Below are 22,077 nucleotides of genomic sequence, written 5' to 3'. Positions count from 1 at the left end.
ATCAGCTGTAACAAATGTAGACAGCTACTCTGGGATGAGCATCATGGGGAATGACTCGCTCGAGTCCTGGAATTCGCACACAGTGTACATGGTTTTTTTTGTTTTTTTTTCGAGCAGTAGCTGTATAAATATATATAATATGTAAGCCAAGTAGCTCCTCGCGGCTCACCAGATCCCTTTCATCTTGGGCCCCGCCGAGCACCTTTTTGAGGAAGAAAAAAGTTTACTACTACCTGTGCCAAGGTAGATTATTGTTCGCTTTCTAGTGTAAGCTTTAGTGTCATTCCAGATTAATTATTTTCACCATATTGTCTGCTCTTTACTGACAGGTGTGCACAGAATAACACCTCTTTTTTGTTATGGTTGCATTTTCTATTCTTGCATTTTTTTAACTTTTTCTTTCCCTGCCCCTGTGGAGCTTACAATGTATAGTCCCTACCACATGTACATGCACACACAGACATTCTAGAGTTAACTTTGTTTGGGGCCAATTAGCCTACCAGTATATTTTCCTCTACCTCCCCCATGGCAGCCATTACATATGGGTTTTTCCCTGATTGGGTAGCTTTGGAAAGGAAAAAAAGACTCCTCCTGTATAAAAGGCTCCTCCTACTTCCTGCTTGTGTCTTTTTTTCCTTTCCCTAAAAGCATGGGTAGCAGAAAGGTGGTGGCTTACCCTGCGAAGTTTTGGCTGGAAATCTCCCCTCATTCCCTTCGGGGTTATTGAGGGGAGGGAAGGTACCTGCAGGGTGCCTGAGTCTCACAGGCCGCATGCCGTCCTCAGGTATGGGCGGCTACAGGCGGTGGCGTCCTAGGTGGCCATGGGAGCGGTCATCTGTCCGGGTCCATCAGTTGTGAAGCCGGGCGGGCGTCGGGGACACTCGCAGCAACATGGAGCTGCGAGTGAGAAGGCGTGCGCGCGCGGGAGGCGCCGGAAGATGACGACGGGCGCTGCAGCGTCAGCTGCGTGAGAGCGCACGCCCGGGAAAGCCGGCACGTGCACGCGAGGCGCGGCTGGATGACGCGACCGGCCCTGATTGGAGGAGGGCCGGCGCGCGGGTATATGAGCCGCAGCACTAGACACTATGTCACCAACGGAGCTCCCAGCGGTGTGTGCAAGCGGCGGCAAGCAGAGATCGCGTTGGAGACGGAAAGTTACCACTGGGTGGTAAGTGGGCTCACAATGTGAGTAATTATGCCATATATGCCGCTGGACACTGAGGTATCATGTCTTTTTAGACTAGAGTGCCTAAAAATGGAGGAAGAAAAGAGACAGGCCATGCAAAAGTCGGGGTAAGCCATCATGAAATAGAGCAGGAGATGTAATGGTGTTCATGGATACTAACTAAGGGCTTGTATTATGCAGGTCAGACAGCAGTAAGGATAAAACAGGAAAAGCCAGGCATAAGAAACAGCATGTTGACAAATGCCTGATGTGTGACAAAAACTTGCCAGATAAACACGTGGGCAGTGTATGTGAGACATGTAAAGTCCCAAGGATTCCTTTGTCACAAATGTCCGGATTGGTGGACATGATTAAAACAGCCCTAACCGGGACTTTCGTGACCCAGGAAGACCTGGTGAAAGCAACCGGAAAAAGAGGGCGCTCCCGCATGAGTGAGGGAGAGTCTGGGGAGGAACCAGGAATCTCTACAGCTGAGGCTATAGAGGATACAGATGATACACCAGTGGATAAAACTGAGAGTGACTTCAGTGTGGATATGGTGGAAAATCTGTTGGCTTTGATAAACAAAGCACTCAATATAGAAGAGGCACCAGAGGAGCTTAAGTTACAAGAATTATTGTTTAGAGACAAGAAAAAGAGGAATAAAATTTTCCCATTGTCTCAGCCACTGACAGACATAGTTCTGGATGAATGGAAGCATCCGGATAAAAGGACTGTGGTCCCGGCTAAAATGGGGAAGATGTATCCTTTTCAGGCAGATCTCACGGCGGCGTGGGATGAGCTGCCGAAAGTAGACGCAGCAATTGCGAGGCTCTCCAAAAAGACTACCCTCCCCTTGGAGGACGCGAATAATTTCAAGGACCCGATGGAGCGTCGAATGGAGCTGGGGCTAAGGAAGCAACATCTGGTTGCGGGAGCAGCACTAAGACCGGCAGCAGCCATGGCCATCACTTCTAGAGTGACGCGAGAATGGTGTAATCAGTTGGAGGCGGACATGCTGGACGGCATAAAGAGATCGGAGCTGCTCAAAACGGTGCAAAATGTACAGTTGGCAATCGAGTTCATGTGCGAAGCATCACTGGACGCAATGAGGCTGGCAGCTAGAGCGGGTGCGGCAGCAGCAGTGACCAGGCGGGCGCTATGGCTCAAACCTTGGGCAGCTGATGTACAGTCAAAGAATAAACTACTGACTTTACCTTTCCAAGGAGACTACCTGTTTGGCACCCAGCTAGACCAGATTATTACAAAAATTTCTGGAGGCAAATCAGTGTGGCTGCCTCAAGAAAAACAAAGTAGGAAAACGCCGGCAAATAGAAATTTCAAGTTCCAAAGTCAAGAGTATACAGAGGCGAGAAGCTATAGACCGGGCAGAGGGTACAGAAGAGGTACCTGGCTGTCAAGGGCGAATTTTCGGGCCCAAAGGGGCAGAGACAGCAAATTCGCCGCAAAACAAAATACACAATGACGCCGAACCCCAGGCGGTTGGGGCCAGGCTGCTCGAATTCCTGAGCGCCTGGGAAGCGTCCACTTCGGACAAGTGGGTGCTGGAGATTATAGGACAAGGCTACAAAGTAGAGTTCAAAGAACGTCCAGGGGCATTCTTCACAGAATCTCCAATACCAAGGGATCCGGTGGAGAAAGAAGCCTTACTGTCCAGCCTGAGAGAGATGGTACAGCAGAAAGTGGTGGTAGAAACGCCACAATCGCAAATAGGAGAAGGCTGGTATTCGCGGTTTTTCGTGGTCCAAAAACCGTCGGGGGGATTCAGGACGATACTGGATCTGAGAAAATTGAACCAGCTAGTAGAAGTAAGAACGTTCAAAATGGAGTCGGTAAGAGGGATATTACCAGATCTCAAGAAGGACGCTTACATGACCTCTATAGACCTCAAAGACGCGTATCTTCACGTGCCCATTTGTGTCAGCCATCAGAGGTACCTGAGGTTTTCTATCCAGGGGATAAGCTACCAATTCAGGGCACTACCGTTTGGCCTAGCGACGTCGCCAAGGACGTTTACCAAAATACTAATTGTTTTAGTGGCAAAGCTCAGACAAAGGGGCATAGTGATATGGCCGTACTTAGACGACTTGCTAATCATGGCGGAAACAAGGGAACTGGCAGTAAAACACACCGAGGAGGTCTTACAGTTTTTGACAAAGCACGGTTGGTTGATAAACAAAAGCAAAAGCCAATTAGAACCATCAAACAAGATAAAGTACTTGGGGGTGATCTTGGACACTCGGGCGCTCCGGGTCACCTTGACGCCAGAAAGACAGGAGAAGTTGATCCAGTCAATAAAACCCTTACTAAGAAAATCAGTGACAACAGCGGAAGCATGTATGAAGGTGTTAGGACTGATGGCATCGGCGTTGGAAACCTTACAGTGGGCAAGATTCCATACGAGAAAATTGCAGAGGTGCTATCTGACGCAGTGGAACGGCAACAGCAAGGATCTGACCCAGCGGATTCGGCTAACACAAAGGGCGAAAGAAGATCTGAGGTGGTGGTCAGACAGAAGCAGGTTGCAGGCAGGAAGACTGTTCCATCTACTCGACCAGGTAGTGATAACAACAGACGCAAGTGGAACTGGATGGGGGGCGGTCTGCGAGAGTCAGTCGTCCCAAGGGGTCTGGTCAGCAGACGAGAAGAAAATGCACTCAAATCTCAAAGAGATGAGGGCAGTAGTGTGTGCGTGCAGAGTCTTTCAGGAAATGGTGAAGAACAAGGAGCTGGTAGTCAGGTCGGACAACCAAGTAGTTGTGTCATACATAAACAGGCAAGGAGGGACACGGAGCTTAGGCATGATGCAGGAGGCCGAGAGGCTGCTGGCCTGGGCAGAGGTACAAGTACAAAGTTTAAAAGCAGTTTACTTGGCAGGCAAGGACAACCAAGTGGCGGACGGCCTAAGCAGGACCCTGTGTGTATCAGGAGAATGGGGACTGAACAGAGAGGTCTTTGCAATGCTGGTGAAAAAATGGGGCAACCCAGGGGTGGATCTCATGGCATCAAGGCAAAACAGGAAAGTGGAGAGGTACTTTTCAAGGTTCCAGGACCCACATGCCGAGCAGTGGGACGCGCTAACTGCAACGTGGCCAAGGCAACTTCTCTATGCATTCCCACCGTTTCCTATAATCCCACGGTTCCTAAGAAAGGTGCAGAGGGAGAAGGCGACAGTGATTGCAATCTTGCCAAGCTGGCCCAGAAGGCCGTGGTTTCCCCAATTACTCCGTATGACAATAGAGGGACCAATGCAACTCCCAAGGAGGACGGATCTGCTGATACAGGGCAGAGTGCAGCAACCTCAACCGTCAGCCTGGAATCTGAAGGCGTGGTTGTTGAAACCAGGACACTGCTAAAGAAGGGATTCTCTAGTCAGGTGGTTGAGACCTTACTTAAAGCAAGGAAGCAGAACACATCGAAAGTGTATTACAAGACTTGGTTAAAGTATACATCATGGTGCAGGGAGAAAAACAGAAGCCCAGAACAGATTCCAGTAATATTAGACTTCCTGCAAGAAGGCCTAGATAGAAGATTGGCAGTTAGCACTCTAAAAGTGCAAGTGTCGGCACTGGCAGCTATGCTGGATAAAAATATAGCAGAGGATAGATATATCCAGAGATTTTTTCAAGCAGCGAAAAAGATAAGGCCAAGGTTTCACCAGCCGTTAGCACCATGGGACTTGAATTTAGTGCTCAATGCACTCATTAAAGAACCTTTTGAGCCGTTACAAGAGTCTCGCTTAAAATGCTTACTTGGAAAGTGGCTTTTCTTGTGGCCATAACATCGGCCCGAAGAGTATCGGAAATACAGGCTTTGTGGTCGGAGGAACCCTTCATGAATGAGTATGAGGATAAAATAGTATTACGAACAAATCCGCAGTTCTTACCCAAAGTAGTATCGAACTTTCATGTAAATCAGGAGATTGTTCTCCCCTCGTTCTGCGGGAACCCCAAAAATGAGAAGGAAGTCCGACTGAACAAACTGGATGTAGTTAGGGCCCTGACCATATATAAACAAAGAACGGGAGAAATAAGGAAGGATAAGAACCTATTTGTACTTACAGAGGGTAAGAATAAAGGACAGAAAGCGTCAAAAATGACGATTGCCCGATGGATTCGGAGTTGTATCTTAGAAGCATATAAAGCAATGGGAGAAGAGCCACCCAAAGGGTTGAAGGCGCATTCAACCCGAGCGATGGCAGCCTCATGGGCAGAAAAGGGCGAAGCATCCATACTAGAGCTGTGTAAAGCCGCAGGATGGGCTTCGGTGCACACCTTTGCCAGATATTATAGGCTGGATGTGATGGCGTCAGCAGACGCAAAGTTTGGACGTAAGGTATTGTCTGCAGTGATATAAAAAAAAAAAAAAAAAAATATATATACATATAAAAAAAAAAAAAAAAAATTGATTAAAAAAAAAAAAAAAAAAAAATCATGTGAAAGTTATGTTGAAATATGATTTACCCAGCCCGGAAATGTGGAACTGCTTGGGTATTACCCATATGTAATGGCTGCCATGGGGGAGGTAGAGGAAATATCAGATTCTTACCTGATAATATGTTTTCCTCTACTCCACCATGGCAGCATAGTTCCCTACCCGGTATTTTTTGTGCAACTAACTGTTTGTGTTTGAGAGCTAGGAACAAAGACACAAGCAGGAAGTAGGAGGAGCCTTTTATACAGGAGGAGTCTTTTTTTCCTTTCCAAAGCTACCCAATCAGGGAAAAACCCATATGTAATGGCTGCCATGGTGGAGTAGAGGAAAACATATTATCAGGTAAGAATCTGATATTTTCGGTTGTGGGAGGAAACTGGGTACTTGTGGAGTATCACGGCTCCCACGGTGGCCATCGCACATGAAAAAATCGGATTGCATGCGTTTTTTAACAGAAAAGCATCCAAATGCATTGAAATTAGTATCAAACGTGTTCAATGGCCCCCAAATGTCATTTTAGAGGCTGTACCACCCCCACTATCAACGCAAACCCGAAGCGTGGCGAGCGCAGCGGTACGCGTCCTACGACCTTTTCATACCCCCACTATCCACGTCGGCGTGGAGTAGAGAATAGAAAGTGTGGCGAGCGGACACGGATACCTTCACAGGTATACGCGTCCCCTTGCGGGGCTTGCTGCGCTCGTCACATTTTCTATTCTCAACTCCATGCCGACGTGGATAGTGGGGGTATGAAAAGGTCGTAGGACGCGTACCGCTGCCCCTCGCGGGCTCGCTGCGCTCCCCACGCTTTGGGTACGCGTTGATAGTGGGGGTGGTACAGCCTCAAAAATGACATTTGGGGGCCATTGAACATGTTTCATACTAATTTCAATACATTTGAATGCTTTTCTGTTAAAAACCGCATGCCATCGCATGCCACTATATATGGCATGCGATGGGAGCCGTGATAATCCACAAGTACCGGAAACTGGAGTACCCGGAGGAAACCCACGCAAGTACGGAGAGAATATACAAACTCCACACCGTTAGGGCCATGGTGCGTATCAAACCCATGACATCAGTGCTGTGAGGCAGTAATGCTAAACGTTACACCATCCGTACTGGCGTGGAAAAGTAATGCTTGAGTGACTTTTTAGGGGGCTAGAAGTGAACCCTATATAGTCTCCTGGGCATGTTACAGGTGTGTTGGTGAACGTCCGTGGCTTGGTCCGTGTGCACAGACAGAGCCATAGGAGGCTATAGTGAGACGGTGAAACTGCAAATGCAGTTGAAGTGGTGGCTTCCATACAGTGCGGCTATTGCCACGCTAACTCGCACCCACAATGTGGGTATCTGATGAAAGCCGTGTGTTGTACAATACAACATTCTTCGCTATTTACCTTCCTGGCTTCTTCGTGTGTTTCAGCCATGTGTTTAAGTTGTCAGTCATTGTTGTGTATTAGAAATTTCCCTTAGTAGGACATGTATAATGTACATTTCTAGACCGCTTCTATGAGAGGGAACTTACGTTAAATGCCATGGGAGCTTTACAATTAGAGGAAGCTCATCATAGCTTAATGAATCTCCAATGATTAGCATTGTATTCATCATACACACATGTTCTTGGATAGTTCCTGATGGATTCACATTTGCATTATATCAGCTGCTAATTTATTATTATATTTTGCTGTTGACTTCCTGGCGTTTTCCCCTCGTGTTTCGTTGGCGTTCCGCAGACTTCTTTTTAAACAGAGCCTTGAAGCAATAGGCAGTGTGTTTATCTGATAATGGCTGCCTTCCTGTGACCAAATCCCCTTTCCTTCCTCTGTTTCATCAGCCAGACTCCGCTGGGAATAAAGTATAATATCTTGGAAAGACATTGGGCTGAAAATATTCCAATTGAGAATATTTCTATGTGAGTTATAACAAATATAGGATAACATGTCAATTAATTGCAGTGCAAGCAAACCTAGCAGTACTAGGGTGTACAGTGCCATTTTATTTTAATGGACAAATACTTAAGACATTTTAAATAGGGGTTTAAAAGGTAACTCTGCCCAAACATGGCAAATTCTGTCGGTGGAATTCAAGGTATCGGGTTGGTAGAGTTATGCTGCTTTCACACCGCAAAACCTGCTTTGACCCGGTTTTTGAAACGTTTCTTAAAAAGGGTCAGAGCAAGTTAAACCCCTTTCACATTGCATGTTCTTTTGTACCATTTTCACCCATCTCCTGGTACTTGCCAGCGCTCCGTCCCCACACCACTGCTCCCTCTCCCTGGGTACATGCCAGCGCTCCTTCCCTTGGTACTTGCCAGCGTGCGAGGATCCGGGCAGCGTGGTTGCCCGGATGCGTGGCCATGCATTTCTGGCGGGGCAGCGGGTCCGTTTGGTGAATGGGCAGTGTGTGGCGGGGCCCACTCAGCCTCCACATCAGTCACTTACCAGGGCACCATGTCAGCCCGCTCACAAAACTGATCTAACCAATCGCCGTAATACTGGAAACATGGCGGGTGAAGGAAGATGGACACTCTCTGCGTAGTTACAGCACGACTGCCATGCTACTGCAGCTCCACAGCACTAATCTAGTCTGAGTCAGTTGCCTACCGACGTTCTAAAGCAGGGGTCCTCAAACTTTTTAAATCGGGGGCCAGTTCACTGTACCTCAGACCATTGGAGGGCCGGACAATAGTAAAAACAAAAACTATGAACAAATTCCTATGCACACTGCATATATTTTTTATTATGAAGTGAAGAAACAAATACAACATTTAAAATGAAATAAAGTTAAATCAACAAACTAGTATTTCAATGGAAACTATGGGCCTGCTTTTGGCTAATGAGATGGTCAATGTCTGGTTCCATATTTGTCACTGCTAGTCGCAACAACTGATGCAAGTGTGCATCCGTTAGTCTTGATCTGGTTGGAGATTTCAAATGTTTCATTCTAGAAAAAGTCTGTTCAGACATAAGTGCTGCCAAAGATGGTTGCCATTTTGAGTGCATGGTTCCTGAGATTCGGATATGTCTCAGAGGGGAGAGATGCATAGAAATTCAGAAGGCTGCTTGACTTGAATGCGTCTTTCAGAGAGTCACAATTCTGCAGTTCAGCCAGTTCCATTTGGTAAATTGTATCAACATTTTCAATGTTAATAGAAAATGGGTTACGGAAAAGCTGTATGTCCTGTTCATGGAGATGAAGCTCTTTAAATCTAAATTGGAACTCCTTTTGCAATTTTTCCAGCGAATCCACACATGTTTTGTTTGGGAATGCAATCGGCGGTTTTTCCGCTAACAGATTTTGAGTTGTGGGGAGATGGCAGAAGTTTTCCTCCTTCACTTGTTTGATGAGGAGGCCTAATTTTACTTCAAATGCTTTGACATGTGATTGCATATCACAGATGAGCTTCCCCTTTCCTTGAAGTTGAATATTGAAATTGTTGAGTAGCTCTGTTACATCTGTCAGAAAGGCAAGGTGCCATTTCCATTCTGCATCATTGAGCTCTGGTACTTCTTTGTTTTTTGACAGCAGAAAAGTTGTAATCTGTGGAAGTAAGTCATAGAAACGTTTCAAAACTCTCCCTCGACTCAGCCAACGGATTTCTGTGTGATCTAGAACATCTTCATACTCAGCATTTAGCTCAGACAGAAGTTCCTGAAATTGTCTGTGATTTAGTTGCATTAGCTCTAATGAAGTTAACACAATATACCACAATTTTCATAACAGAGTCCCACTTTAGTGATTTACTACACAGCGCTTGTTGGTGGATGAGGCAGTGTATGGCTATTGGATGAGAATGGTTCTGTTTGTCCATCTCTTGGTTAATGCGACCAATTACTCCTTTCTTAGACCCCACCATGCTAGGAGCACCATCAGTTGTCACGCTGGCTAGTTTAGCCCAGTCCAGCTCCAAACCATTCATAGTTTGGCAAACCTTTTCATAGATATCCTCTCCTGTAGTTGTTCCTTTGATGCTTTGCAGTGCAGCAAGCTCTTCTATGACTTCAAAATAATCGTTCGTTCCACGAATAAAAATTAGAAGTTGTGCAGAATCACGAACGTCATTGCTTTCGTCCAGTGCCAAGGAAAAATTACATTTTTTTTTTTTGTGGAGTTTTGCAAATGCTGATGCAGATTGTCTCCCATTTCTTCAATCCTCCGTGTAATTGTAGGTCCTGAAAGACTCACTACTAAATAAATCGGCCCTCTCTGGACACATCTCTTTGGCAACAGAAAGAAGGCATTCTTTAACAAATTCTCCCTCCACGAATGGTCTGCCGGTGCGTGCTATTAGCTTGGCAACTTGAAAACTTGCTCGCAGTGATGAAATATTTAGCTGCTTCTGCTTCACAAAAATATTTTGCTGAGTTGTCAATGTATTTTTCAGTTTTAAGATTTTATCTTTTCTCACTTCTTCAACCAAACAATCATATTTATCTTTATGTTGAGTTTCATAGTGTCGACGCAAATTATATTCTTTGAACACAGACACTATATTCTGGCATATCAGACATACAGCTTTTTCCTTGTGCTGCATGAAAAAGTAATCATAAGTCCACTGTTCTTTGAATATCCTACACTCCGAGTCAATTTTTTATTTTTCTTGACATCATTATTTCCTAGGGACCTAGGGATTCCAAATTGCTATTAGTAAACTGCCAGTATATATGTACAGCACTACAAAAACAATATACCAGCAATAACTTTGCCCACACAGAGACATACAGACTGCAATGCCCAACTTTCCCTTGTAATTTATCATAATCGCAGGCAAGGCTGTGCATATATGTATATAACTGCGCGATATATTGTATGTGCAGAATGAGCTTCAGTGACAAATCGTACATTGGGGCTTCCGGGGGAGTACATGCTGCACATATATTTTGTTTACCATGTGATGTATGTGCATTGCCTCTCACTGTACAAAATGTATTATGTGTGGGCACCATAAATAATCCACAAAAAAAGCTAGCGGAAGGTTGGCCACCACTGCCCGCGTTGCCGCTGATATGTCAGGAGGGGGAGAGCAGTAGGATCATTCCCAGCAAACAAGCGATTTAATATAAATGGGCCCATAGAGAACTGTCTGTGCCTCTCTACTCCTCCTACAATCATGTCACTGACCCATCACATGCACCCCTGTATTAAATAATTATTATACATCACTCAAATCCTGATATATCTGTGCTGCTGGGAAACCAGTACACATGGAGGCTACAAGAAATGATCAGAGATCAGACCAATAATGATCCTTTGCCAGGAGCCCTGCTCTCCGCAGAGCTGCCATTACAGGTCCTGCACCCCAAATTCAAATTATGCCATAAAGCAGTGCAACCCGATTTACATCAAACCACACATAGTCCCCATATTCATATTCCATCATGCATGTGTCCTTTATTGTTAAGCCACACAGTAGTGCCTTTTATTGACGTTACACCACACTGTAGTGTCCATTACACCACACAGTATTGCTCCTTATTCAAATGAAGCACACAGCAATGCCCTTTATACACATTCTGTTGTACAGTACTGCACCTAATTCAAAAATATAATATAGGAAGCAGAGCTATAAATAAATGTAATTAATAGATAAGTATTTTAAAATAAGGGAAATAGGTCTAGTGAAAAATGGCAGAGTTAAATTATGTAATTTAATGTATCCATATACGGAGTTTTAAGCAGGAGGGAGACTGGGAGAGAGATGTGGAGGGTTGAGAGATAGTGGGTGTGATGGAAGGAGGCAAAAGGAATAAGAGACAGAGGGTGAGAGAGTGGAAATGTAATTAGAACAGCATATTAGTAAATATTACCCTATGCCTGTTTTATGATGCCTGTTTTATGATGCATGGTGCTGTCAGTGTGCATTAGCTGTCTCATTGATGGGGAGGGTACCAGTAGTCAGTTGGATCTGCATAATTATGTCAGACAGTCACCAAGGAGCTTGGGTGAACACAGGATTAAGGGGGAAGGGGGAGGGGAGCGGGCAGCGCTACTGCTGGACAGTCAGCAGTGCCGGATTTAGGGGTCAGGATGCACAACATTTTTGTTTGTGCTCCGCAGCGGCTGGCAGAAAGTCCAGTCAGTGCAATTGATTGAAGGAACTCATGTGCACCAGTGCCGCACACTACAGCCAGGCTGCCAGGTACAGAACAGGGCTCAGCAGAGAGAGTAAGCAGGATAACCCTCCCCCCCCCCCCGCCGCGAACCGGACCTTGTCTGCACCGCTGCCACAGTGATGTGGTAACCGTAGGTAACATAGCTGCCTGGGGAGGAGGGAAGGAACATGCTGGTTCCGACACACCAAGAGAGAGGGGAGATGGTGGAAAGGCAACTCCGGCCCTGACAGTCAGGAGGGGGACAAGGGGGGTCAAGCACCCCCAACATACCCCCAACCAGTCACGGCCTCTACTCACCCAAAAGATAATATGCACTGCTCCACTGCTCCCTCGCTGCTTGCTTCGCGTCCGGCTCCTCTCCCGATTCTCCTCAGCCACAGCATGTGATGTGATGACGTCACACGCATAGGAGAAGCTGAAGCAGGGAGACAGGTCGGACCAGCAGACACTGCTGCTTCCACCTGATGTCACAGGCCACGCCCCCGCCCGTCCATTCGCCAGCCAGCCTGCCTGTCCATCCTCCCGGTCCCGGCTAGTGAGGCAAGTGAGATTGATTGCCGTGCCAGCCCTTGGGCAGCGGCAAACCAGGCGGGCCGCATGAAATTCCTCTGCGGGCCGCATCTGGCCTGCGGGCCGTAGTTTGAGGACCCCTGTTCTAAAGTGTAGTCAGCGGTTCTTAAGGAGATCATTTTTTTTTTTTTTTCTCCTCTTAATACGAAATCTTCAAAAAATTAAACCTGCGTGCAGTGAAAACTATGGCCCTTTTTTGCGATCTGATTGCATACAAATTTGTTTGGAAAATGGGCAAAACCATGTGCACTGCAAGTGAGGCAGATGTAACATGTATAGAGAGCGTTAAATTTGGGTGGGGTGTGTTGAAACTGTGAAATCTATATTGCAGTGTTAAAATAATGCTGCCAGTATTTACCTTGCACAGAAACAAAATAACTCACACAAATCTAACTCTCTGCACATTGTTACATCTGCCCCACCTGCAATGCACATTATTTTGCCCATTTTCCAAACAAATTTGTACTGTGATCAGATCTGAATAAAGGCCAATGTGTGTATAATAGATACAGTCTATCTATCTTTTATGTCATCACATTGTAAATTAACGTGGCTTGCTTATAAATCAGATTTTTAATAAAATAACGGTACTCTTTACTTAGCACGGCGCCCATCGCGGGCATTGAATGCACTAAAAAATCGGGTGCGACGCGACCGACGCGATTTCCCATAGGGAACAATGTTAAATGTCTCAATTGACCCGATTTTCCTGTTCAATGCCTCAATTGACCCGATTTTTCCATGGGAAACAATGTTAAATGGCCCACAGAGGCCAAATAGGCACCCTGAAGTGTGAAAAGGCCCCCACAATTGTTAACGCCACCCCACGATCAACGTGAACCCGAGGCGAGCGGCGGCGGTACGCGTCCTACGACCTTTTCATACCCCCACTATCCACGTCGGCGTGGAGTCGAGAATAGAATAGTGTGGCGAGCGCAGCGAGCCACCGAGCCCGAAGCGTGGCGAGCGGACGCGGATACCTGTGAAGCCCGCGAAGGGACGTGTTTACCTGTGAAGGTATCCGCGTCCGCTCGCTGCGCTCGCCACACTATTCTATTCTCAAATCCACGCCGACGTGGATAGTGGGGGTATGAAAAGGTCGTAGGACGCGTACCGCCGCCCCTCGCGGGCTCGCTGCGCTCGCCACGCTTCGGGTTGACGTTGATCGTGGGGTGGCGTTAACAATTGCGGGGGCCATTTCACACTTCAGGGTGGCTATTTGGCCTCTGTGGGCCATTTAAAATAAGGGATCCTATGGAAAAATCGGGTCAATTGAGGCATTGAACAGGAAAATCGGGTCAATTGAGACATTTAACATTGTTCCCTATGGGAAATCGCGTCGGTCGCGTCGCACCCGATTTTTAGTGCATTCGATGCCCGCGATTTTTTTACCTGCGATGCCCATGATCAAAATCGTGGGCGACGTGCTAGGTAAAGAGTACCAAAATAACAAAAAAAAGTAACTTTAAGATATAATGTAAATGAGACCTACAAGAAGAAGCATCCCCTGGAGTTTGGATCCCGATGCCTGGAGGAGACGGCACCGCTCTGGTGTAAATACAAACAAAGCTGCCTTGATACTTCAATTGCCTAATTAGTTCTAAGGGACTGTGCTGGAGTGCCAGAGCACGTCCCGGTGATTTTTCCTATAAATAACGATTTTAGGGGACATCAGAATTGCTCTGGGGGTACGTGAAGAAAGTCTATAAATCACTGCAATACATTTTCTGTCTGGCTTTTATTTCTGATGATGAAGTAACTGCACTTGGTTTTTTTGGGGTTTTTTTTTTATAGGCGTACAGTAGCTTCCCTTTTAAACAGTAATTGGCTTAACTGGTTAATTACATTTCTGTGCATTACACTACTATGCATTCTTGAAACTTCCTATTAGGAATTGTCTCTAGGCTCCATCTTGTGAAAATGATTACTTTTCTCTCCCTTCTTCTCTAAGATGCCAGGATAGAGGAGCTTGTGTATGAGAAGTTGGACCGCAAAGCCCCAAGCCGGCTGAATAATCAGGAGCAGCTGGCACAGTACATGATTGATGCGGGGAATGAGTTTGGGCCAGGAGCAGCATACGGTGAGTATCTATGATGGCATTAGCTGAAGGTTGCGCAGCTGCAGGAACCAGCCGAGTCCAGCACAACCTATATGAGGATTGTCAGATGCAATGCAATTTCATTAAGAACTCCTCATTGTTCCATTTAGCTCATTATATTTGTACTTCTAGCATTATGATCCTACAGCTATCCAAATCACTGCTTGTCCATCACAATAATTATTTCATGTCATTTCCAAGTGAATGAAAGCGATTGAGCTCTTCAGGACAAAACCCATAGAGAACTAGAATGACTACTTGAAGAGCACGGATGGGCTGCTGAAAGATGTCAGCCACATACATATCCACATACATATTTACAGTAACCTTTCCTTACAGGGAAAAGTGTAGTGGACTCAGGACTAAATAACTTCTCCACAGCTCTCTGCACCTTCCTACAAGTTTGTTTTCATGCACCTAGCTTAACCCTTTGAGTGCCAAGGAAATTTGTCAAAGTAGTTGTGAAAATTGGCAAGTAAATTTTTTTTTTTCATTATAACGACCTGTAAGGTTTATCTTCTATAGGAAATATAATCTTTTGGTACTTGTGTATTATCACTGCGCCCGTTACGTAGTTAGCATAGCGTCCCTGTCAGAATCAGCATTGTGTTCCCGCAGCCAGCGTAATCAGCGTCCCTGTCAGTATCAGTGTTCCAGCTTAGTCAGTACGTTCGCGGCTAGCAGGACCTTACGTAGTTAGCGTAGTCAGTCAGCGTTACGCAGTTAGAGTAGTCAGTCAGCGCTTATTACATTGTGTGGGAACCATTGACCATTTTACCCTGCCTGACATGACCGGTGTTGAGGCAGGCCGTACTCTGCCTCAACAATTACTGAGACTCCCAGCGTATGAGATGCTCGTGCGTCTCAGGCAGATGGAGTGCCTCTCCGCCGGCGTCTACCAGCGCAGGGGGTATGGTGGTTACCGGCGCTCACTAGGCTTGCCGGGGACAGAGCTGCAGCTCACTGGGACAGTACGATGACTACGCTGCCTGACGGGGACATTACGCTGACTACGGGGACACTATGCTGATTACGTTAGGCAGCTACTGGGCTATGCTGACAACATAGCTTAGCCTACGCTGACAACATAGCTTTTTTTTTTTTTTTTTTAACACAACGTTTTTTATTTTAATTTATAAAACAAATGTGAGCGAAGCTGAAATTTTTAATGGATATTTTGCGCATCTCACAGAGATTTTGGCACTCAAAGGTCTAAGTGAGCCATTGCTTGTGCCAAGAGTCTTCGACGCGATGATGCATTTTAGTCACCGTGCGATTTTATTTAGTTTGATGCTTAAATATCTGTATGTGCCGTAGTCTGTATACGAATCACAACTGAACCTGATAAAGAAAGCAAAGCTGCTGGATTGTATCAAGTATTCTTCGCTCAGCACACTATTCTATTCTCCATCCACTCCGTAGTGGTTGATAAGGCATGAAATAATGCCTGTCGGCTAAAAACAATATGTGAAAACCTCTTGTCAACCTTTTGACTGTCTACCTAATGCTTGTGTCGACCTTCAGGTGGTAGACCCAATGATCTAATGACCATATCCCAGCTATGCTTGAGTGTTTAGTCACTAGCACCAAGGTAACTGCAAGGGTCTTTAATGTGGGACCTCCACCTGTTATTAGCATGGTGTGTGGTTACAGATTTAATTGTTTGTGTCACCGGCAACCACTATAGGGCGCCTAACTGAGCTGTTCAAATGTAGCTCCATTTCTTCTATGATCCCCATGGCAGCCAAAACCCTGGAATTTCATCCCTCTCCTTTCAGTTAGACAGGCTGTTTTTTTCTTAGGCCTTCCCCCTTCTAGTATAAATCCCCACTCCTCCCCTCCTTGTCTCCTAGTTAGTTAGCTAGGCAGAGTTGTTGTTTTTTTCTTTTTTTCACCAGGGCTTACCTTACTATGCAAGGATCACTTAGGGGGGCGGAGGAAGCAGTATGGGAGCGTGACCTGTGGAGGTTCCTGCCCATAATTTACCTGGAAGTGTGGCCATTAATGAGTCCTGTCCAGTGTATAAAATCAAGGAGTCCCTTGGATGGATAAAGCTCTGGTTTTCTCTGTGGCAGAGTGGCTATCCCTGTAAGCGGTGAATGCAGCACAGTGTGGAGCTGGACTTCCAGGAAGCAAAAAGAACTACAAATCCCAAGAGGCAATGCGCGGATTTGGCTTGCAGCACAGATTTCCGGTAGGCAGCTGTGCACCACAGCCTGGAGTAGGACTTCCGGAGGGCCACAGGAGACTACAAGCCCCATGATGCAGTGCAGACATACAGTGGCTGTGTTGTAAGCGCTAAGAAAAGCCACCGGGACTACAATACGCACAGTTCCTTGCGCAAAGTAGATAGAGGGGGCAATGTACGGTGGCTGTCTATTTATTCTGCTTTTTCAGAGATTGCTTTTTCAGAGAGTGTTGCATCTAAATACAGAAACCAGTGTGGCAAGGTATGGCGTTTAATCATGTATGCTGCTATATGAATTATGCATTATGGGACACAGGCTTAAAATAGGCTTAAAATAAAAAATTCTGGCTATGAAGGTGTTTGTGCTGCAGTGGAAAATGGAACACTTCCAGTTTACCTGCCTACCCTTCAGCCTAGCCACATCTCCTCGATTATTCACAAAAGTGTTAATTACTTTGGTTGCAGTTATGAGAAAGAAGCATATCCTTATATTGCTATACCTAGATGACATGTTGATAGCTGCTTCCTCGAAAGAAGAGATCCTAAAAGATCTAAGTCAGGTGGTGAATTTACTACAAAGACATGGGTGGTTGATAAATTTCCAAAGAAGTCACCTAGTACCAACAAGGACTATCCAGTTCTTAGGAGTGTTAAGACTTCGAGAAATTTGAGGTGCATCTTTCAAAAGAAAGATGGGGAAGATTCAGCTGCTCACAAGAAGTCTGGTGGAAACCAGGATTGTTCATTTAAAATTGTGCCTTTAACTGCCGGACATGATGTCCGTTATAGGGACCATTCCATGGGCCCATTGGAGATTGAGAATGTTCCAGTGGGCAATTCTCATGTACATAAAGAGAGGTTGTGGCTTGGAGACCATAATCGGATGTCCAGGTGAAGAATTCTCTGTCCTGGTGGATGGAAAACAGGGCAATGTTCCTTTTGTCTACCACATTTCCTAGATGTTACAACCGATGCAAGCTCTTTGGGTTGGGAGCTCATCTTGCCAGGCACTCAATCTAAGTGGTCTGGACAAATGAAGAGGGCCTGAAATCTTCAAACTGGCGAGAAGCAGAGGCAGTTTGGAGAGCCATAAAGGGCTTCAGTCAAAGGATCAAGGGAAGCTACTTCCAGGCTACTATATTCTTAGACAATATCGTGTGGTGTCCTTTCCTAAACCACCAAGGTGGTACCAGAAGTTAAACCCTGATGTCAGTAGCTCAAAGGTCCTTTTATGGGCAGAAGAAAATGTCCTCTCATTGACAGCAGTCTTTGTTCTTGGAAGAGAAAACATGTAGGGCAATTTCCTGAGCAGAAGCAAAGTTCTCCCGGGAGAGTGGGAGCTGGATGGTGAAGTGTTCCAACAGATAGTCAACAAGTTTGGAGAACCAGAGATAGGCATGATGGCTACAAACATGAACAGTTATTATCTTCTTCAGACATCTGCTGTAAATGTCTTCTCTGTGCAATGGAGCGGTCAGCTGTGGTATGTGTCCACACCCCCCTTTACCCTGTATATTAATACAGAGTTCTCAAAAAGATTATAGTGGATCAATTAACAGTAATTCTGATTCTACCGTTATGGCCAAGGAGGTGATGGGTTTTCAACAGTTCTGAGGCTAGCTGTTCAAGAACCCCTTACTCTCCCAGCCACTGCACTTATGACCAGTGGTTTATCCAAGTCCAGAGTCATGGAAATTTTAAAGGAGGTTATTAAAAAAATAAAGGGCTGTCAGATTTGATTGTTACAATCAAGGAAAACAGTTCCTTCTCTTACATATTATAGAGTCTGGCAGGCTTTTATTCAATGGAAAGGTTCAGCAGATGGAAATGAACAATCCTCCACAGCCCAAGTCGTTCAGTTTCTATGTAATCAGGTCAGGCTACTTCAACCTTGAAGGTGCAGATTTCAGCATTTTAATAGAAGATTGGCAAAAGAAGAATTTATCAAAATATTCTCTAATGCTATTAAAAGGCTTAGACCTTAAATAAGATCGTTAGTGGCCCCCTGGGACCTGAATCTGGTATTAAATGCTTTAATGAAGGAGCCATTTGAGCCGTTGACCTAGGTTTCTCTAAGGTGTGTGAGACCTGGAAAATAGTTTTTTCTAGTCTCTATCACCTCGGCAAGGAGAGTCAGCGAAGTGCAGGCCCTGTACATTGAGGAACCATATCTCATAATGTTTCCGGATAGCATTATACTGAGAACACACCCTGTCTTTTTCTAATAAAAGTAGTGAGTTCCTTTCACCTCAATCGAGATTACCTTACCAGCCTTCTATCCTGACCCTAAGGACAAGAAGGATGAAGAGTGGCACTAATTAGACTTAGTAAGAAGCATTACTATCTATCTGGACACACTAAAGGAAGTCAGAAGGTCCAAGAATGTGTTGGTGTCGGAAGGGATTGACTCCCTCTAAACAAACAATGTCTAGGTGGATCCAATAACTAATTAAATATATTTGTCTACAGAGAAGAAGGAAAGGAGGTACCAAGTATCATAAAGATTAACTCTACAAGGTCCAAGGCGACCTCTTGGACTAGGAGGGCTCAGTCCTCTATCAAGGGCATCTGTAGTGCAGCTACATGGTCTTCCATCCACACTTTCTCAAGACAACATGCTTTGAATGTATCAAATTCTTGTTTTGGAGATCAAGTCCTAAATAGTTTCATCACTGATTTATTTTCATGCATATATTGTCCCTCCCTCTTTTAGCTTTGGTGTTCTTCTCAAGGTCTCTGCTGCCATGGGGATCAGTGAATTATACTCACCAATAATTCCTTTTCCAAGAGATCCCAGCCACCAGTTGCCTTTGCCTTGTATTTTTTTCCCTAGGACCAATGGAGGAGAGGAGCTGGGATTTATACCAGAAGGAGGAGGTCCTACGAAAAAAACTGGAGGGGTGAAATTCCAAGGTCTTGGCTGTCATGGGATCTCTAGAAAGAAATGGAATTCTCGCTGTTGGCATTTTTTACAATTTTTGCTCACAACCCCTGTGGGTGGCGAGCTGAAAGCCACGAAGCGTCACCTGTTTGAACGAGCCTATTAGTCTTGTCAGGTTTAACCGATCTTTGCATCTAAACCCAACTTTGATATGCATAATCGGTGTGAAGAATAACATCCGTTGCATATCGCCCCGCAATCTCATTGCTTTAGATGGGCGATGACACAATTGAATCCGGCACTATATGGTTTGTTGTACACTGCTAGGATGTACAACATCCATGTATGTTTTACATCAGGGGTGGCCACACCGGTCCTCAAGATCTACCAACCGTTCATGTTTTTCAGGCAGCCTGTGGCTCTATGGTAGGAATGAATGCAGCATGTTTGAAAATGTGGTAGTTAGTAATGACTATAGCTGTGCACCAGCTAGGTGAATTGGAAAATGTGGACTGTTGGTAGATCTTGAGGACCGGTTTGGCCACCCCTGCTGTACATCATAGCAGTGCAAATTCAATCGTTTTAGTTTTGTTCATTTCACCTTTTAATTTTATGAGCACAACAATTTTCCTTTTGTGTTCTAGGAAATGCACTCATTAAATGTGGGGAAACACAGAGGCGAATAGGAGGAGCTCATCGGGAACTCCTACAGACCGGAGCAATTAACTTTCTCACTCCCCTGAGGAATTTTATAGAAGGAGATTATAAAACAATATCTGTAAGTAACAAAGAACACAAGCCTAGTAATATATGTGCAGTGTGTATGACAGCTTTTGTGAACTGTCTTTATTAAAAATACAATTGGTTTCATATTAAATAGCCATTGGAAACATATGGAAATACAGATGTAAATATATGGATGGTATCAACTCTTCTGATTTTGTAGGATAACACTTGTAAGTGCCTTTCACTGCTAGAAATACAGCAAAGAACTTGCAGTGTTCTTTGCTCAGTGTATAACTATGCCGAGTGTTTTCATCCCAGTGCTCAAGTGCCTTTTTTTTTAACGATTAATTGCAGCATTCTGAAAGGAAGACGTATTGTCAATGCAAAAACTATAGGTTTACATCTAGAGTGAGAGCTAGTGAAGGGTGAAGATTTGCCTCCTCTGGCTCAGCCTTATGCTGTATTTCACTGTAGCATCTCTTCCCCCGATTTGTAAAAAAGTTCCAGTGCAAAGCTTCTTACATCCATCCCCATGCTCATAACACTTACATGTGTGCCTAATTCACTGGGATGGCTCTATTGCCTGTTATTTCACATGTTGACGTGAAATGCCTTATCTGCTTTCAAGGCCACCTGCATCATTTTGTAATTGCATGCCATTTCATGCTCATGCATGTGTGCTCCATTTTGAAGTTGTTTGAAATAGAAGAACCTACAGCTGCTCATGTCGTCAGAATGTCATTTCAGGCAATGAGTGTTTTTGTAGAAGGCAAAACTTCCCTTCTAAGCATGCTGGGTCATGTCGTTGTCACCTTTATCGTACATTATATTCCCAGCACTCTGGAATTAGGACACAAGTCAGATCCAGTGTACACCAATGATGTATTGACAAGCTATCTCTTGGCAAAGCTTCACACTGGACTATAAAATTGTATGAGCAAAAATATGCTTGCTCTAAACAGGCAACAGATTGGTATTTACTAGAACTGAAACTACCAGACGTTACAGACATTGTGTAATGATCTTTTATTTATACTACTGTGCATTTACGAGTTCTATAATATTGTGATGACTTTTTCACTGAATTTATTTTAACAGAAGTACCTGCACATTTCCTGGTGACACTTCTTCCTTATAGTAGGTCGGGTTAAGTGTTTAATCACGGCTGATCTCCCATCTAAAGTAAGAACAGATCATGGGAAGATACTGAAAAGACTTTTATTGCACATATCAAGCTCATTAAGGTTCGGTTTAGGGGCCCTTAGCAGCTATACCCAACCAAACTAATTGGCGCAATGCGGAAAAGTCCCGTTTGCGAGCTGAAACGGTTGACTTTTGTGCATTTCAGCTTGCCACCCCTGGGGGGATGTTTGGCATATGCAAAACCTCAGATTCTGTGATGCTGATAGTGTATGCCTGGTACTTGTTTCCTAGCACGGCTCCCATCGCATACCATAAGGCATACAATGGTATGCAATGTCATACGATGTTAAAATTGTATACCATTGTATATGGCATACAATGCGATGGTATACGATTTTAAATTGTATTTCAATTTCAATTGCTTTCAATGTTAAATGGCCCCACTATTAGATTAATAATTGTATAAGCACCATAATGGTTGCTTACAATGTTAAAAGCACCCCCACTATCAGCGCCAACCCGAAGCGTGGCGAGCGCAGCGGTACGCGTCCTCCGACCTTTTCATACCCCCCACTATCCACATCGGTGTGGAGTTGATTTTATATAGTGTGGCGAGCGGACGTGGAATACATGTGAAGTAATACGCGTCCCCTCGCTGCGCTCGCCACGCTTCTGGCTCGCTGCGCTCGCCACACTATATAAAATCAACTCCCCGCCGACGTGGATAGTGGGGGT

The 22,077-nt window shown here is 45.0% G+C and overlaps 1 protein-coding gene across 4 annotated transcripts in view; it reads left to right on the top strand.

Moving 5' to 3' along the window:
- The window catches only part of SH3GLB1 (SH3 domain containing GRB2 like, endophilin B1), a 60,475-nt gene that overhangs the window by 5,216 nt on the left and 33,182 nt on the right, over positions 1 to 22,077 (top strand). For all 4 annotated transcript variants that reach the window (XM_083157151.1, XM_083157154.1, XM_083157152.1 and 1 more), the window contains exons 3-4: positions 14,258 to 14,386; positions 20,118 to 20,251. In XM_083157151.1, the coding sequence (XP_083013277.1) occupies positions 14,258 to 14,386; positions 20,118 to 20,251 (263 nt within the window). The remainder of the gene's footprint in view (positions 1 to 14,257; positions 14,387 to 20,117; positions 20,252 to 22,077) is intronic.

This window comes from Crinia signifera, chromosome 8, assembly GCF_055691185.1.
Source record: "Crinia signifera chromosome 8, ASM5569118v1, whole genome shotgun sequence".
In the NCBI taxonomy this organism is placed as follows: domain Eukaryota; kingdom Metazoa; phylum Chordata; class Amphibia; order Anura; family Myobatrachidae; genus Crinia; species Crinia signifera.
Note: the sequence above shows the minus strand (reverse complement) of the source record. Positions and strands in the feature narration are given on the sequence as shown.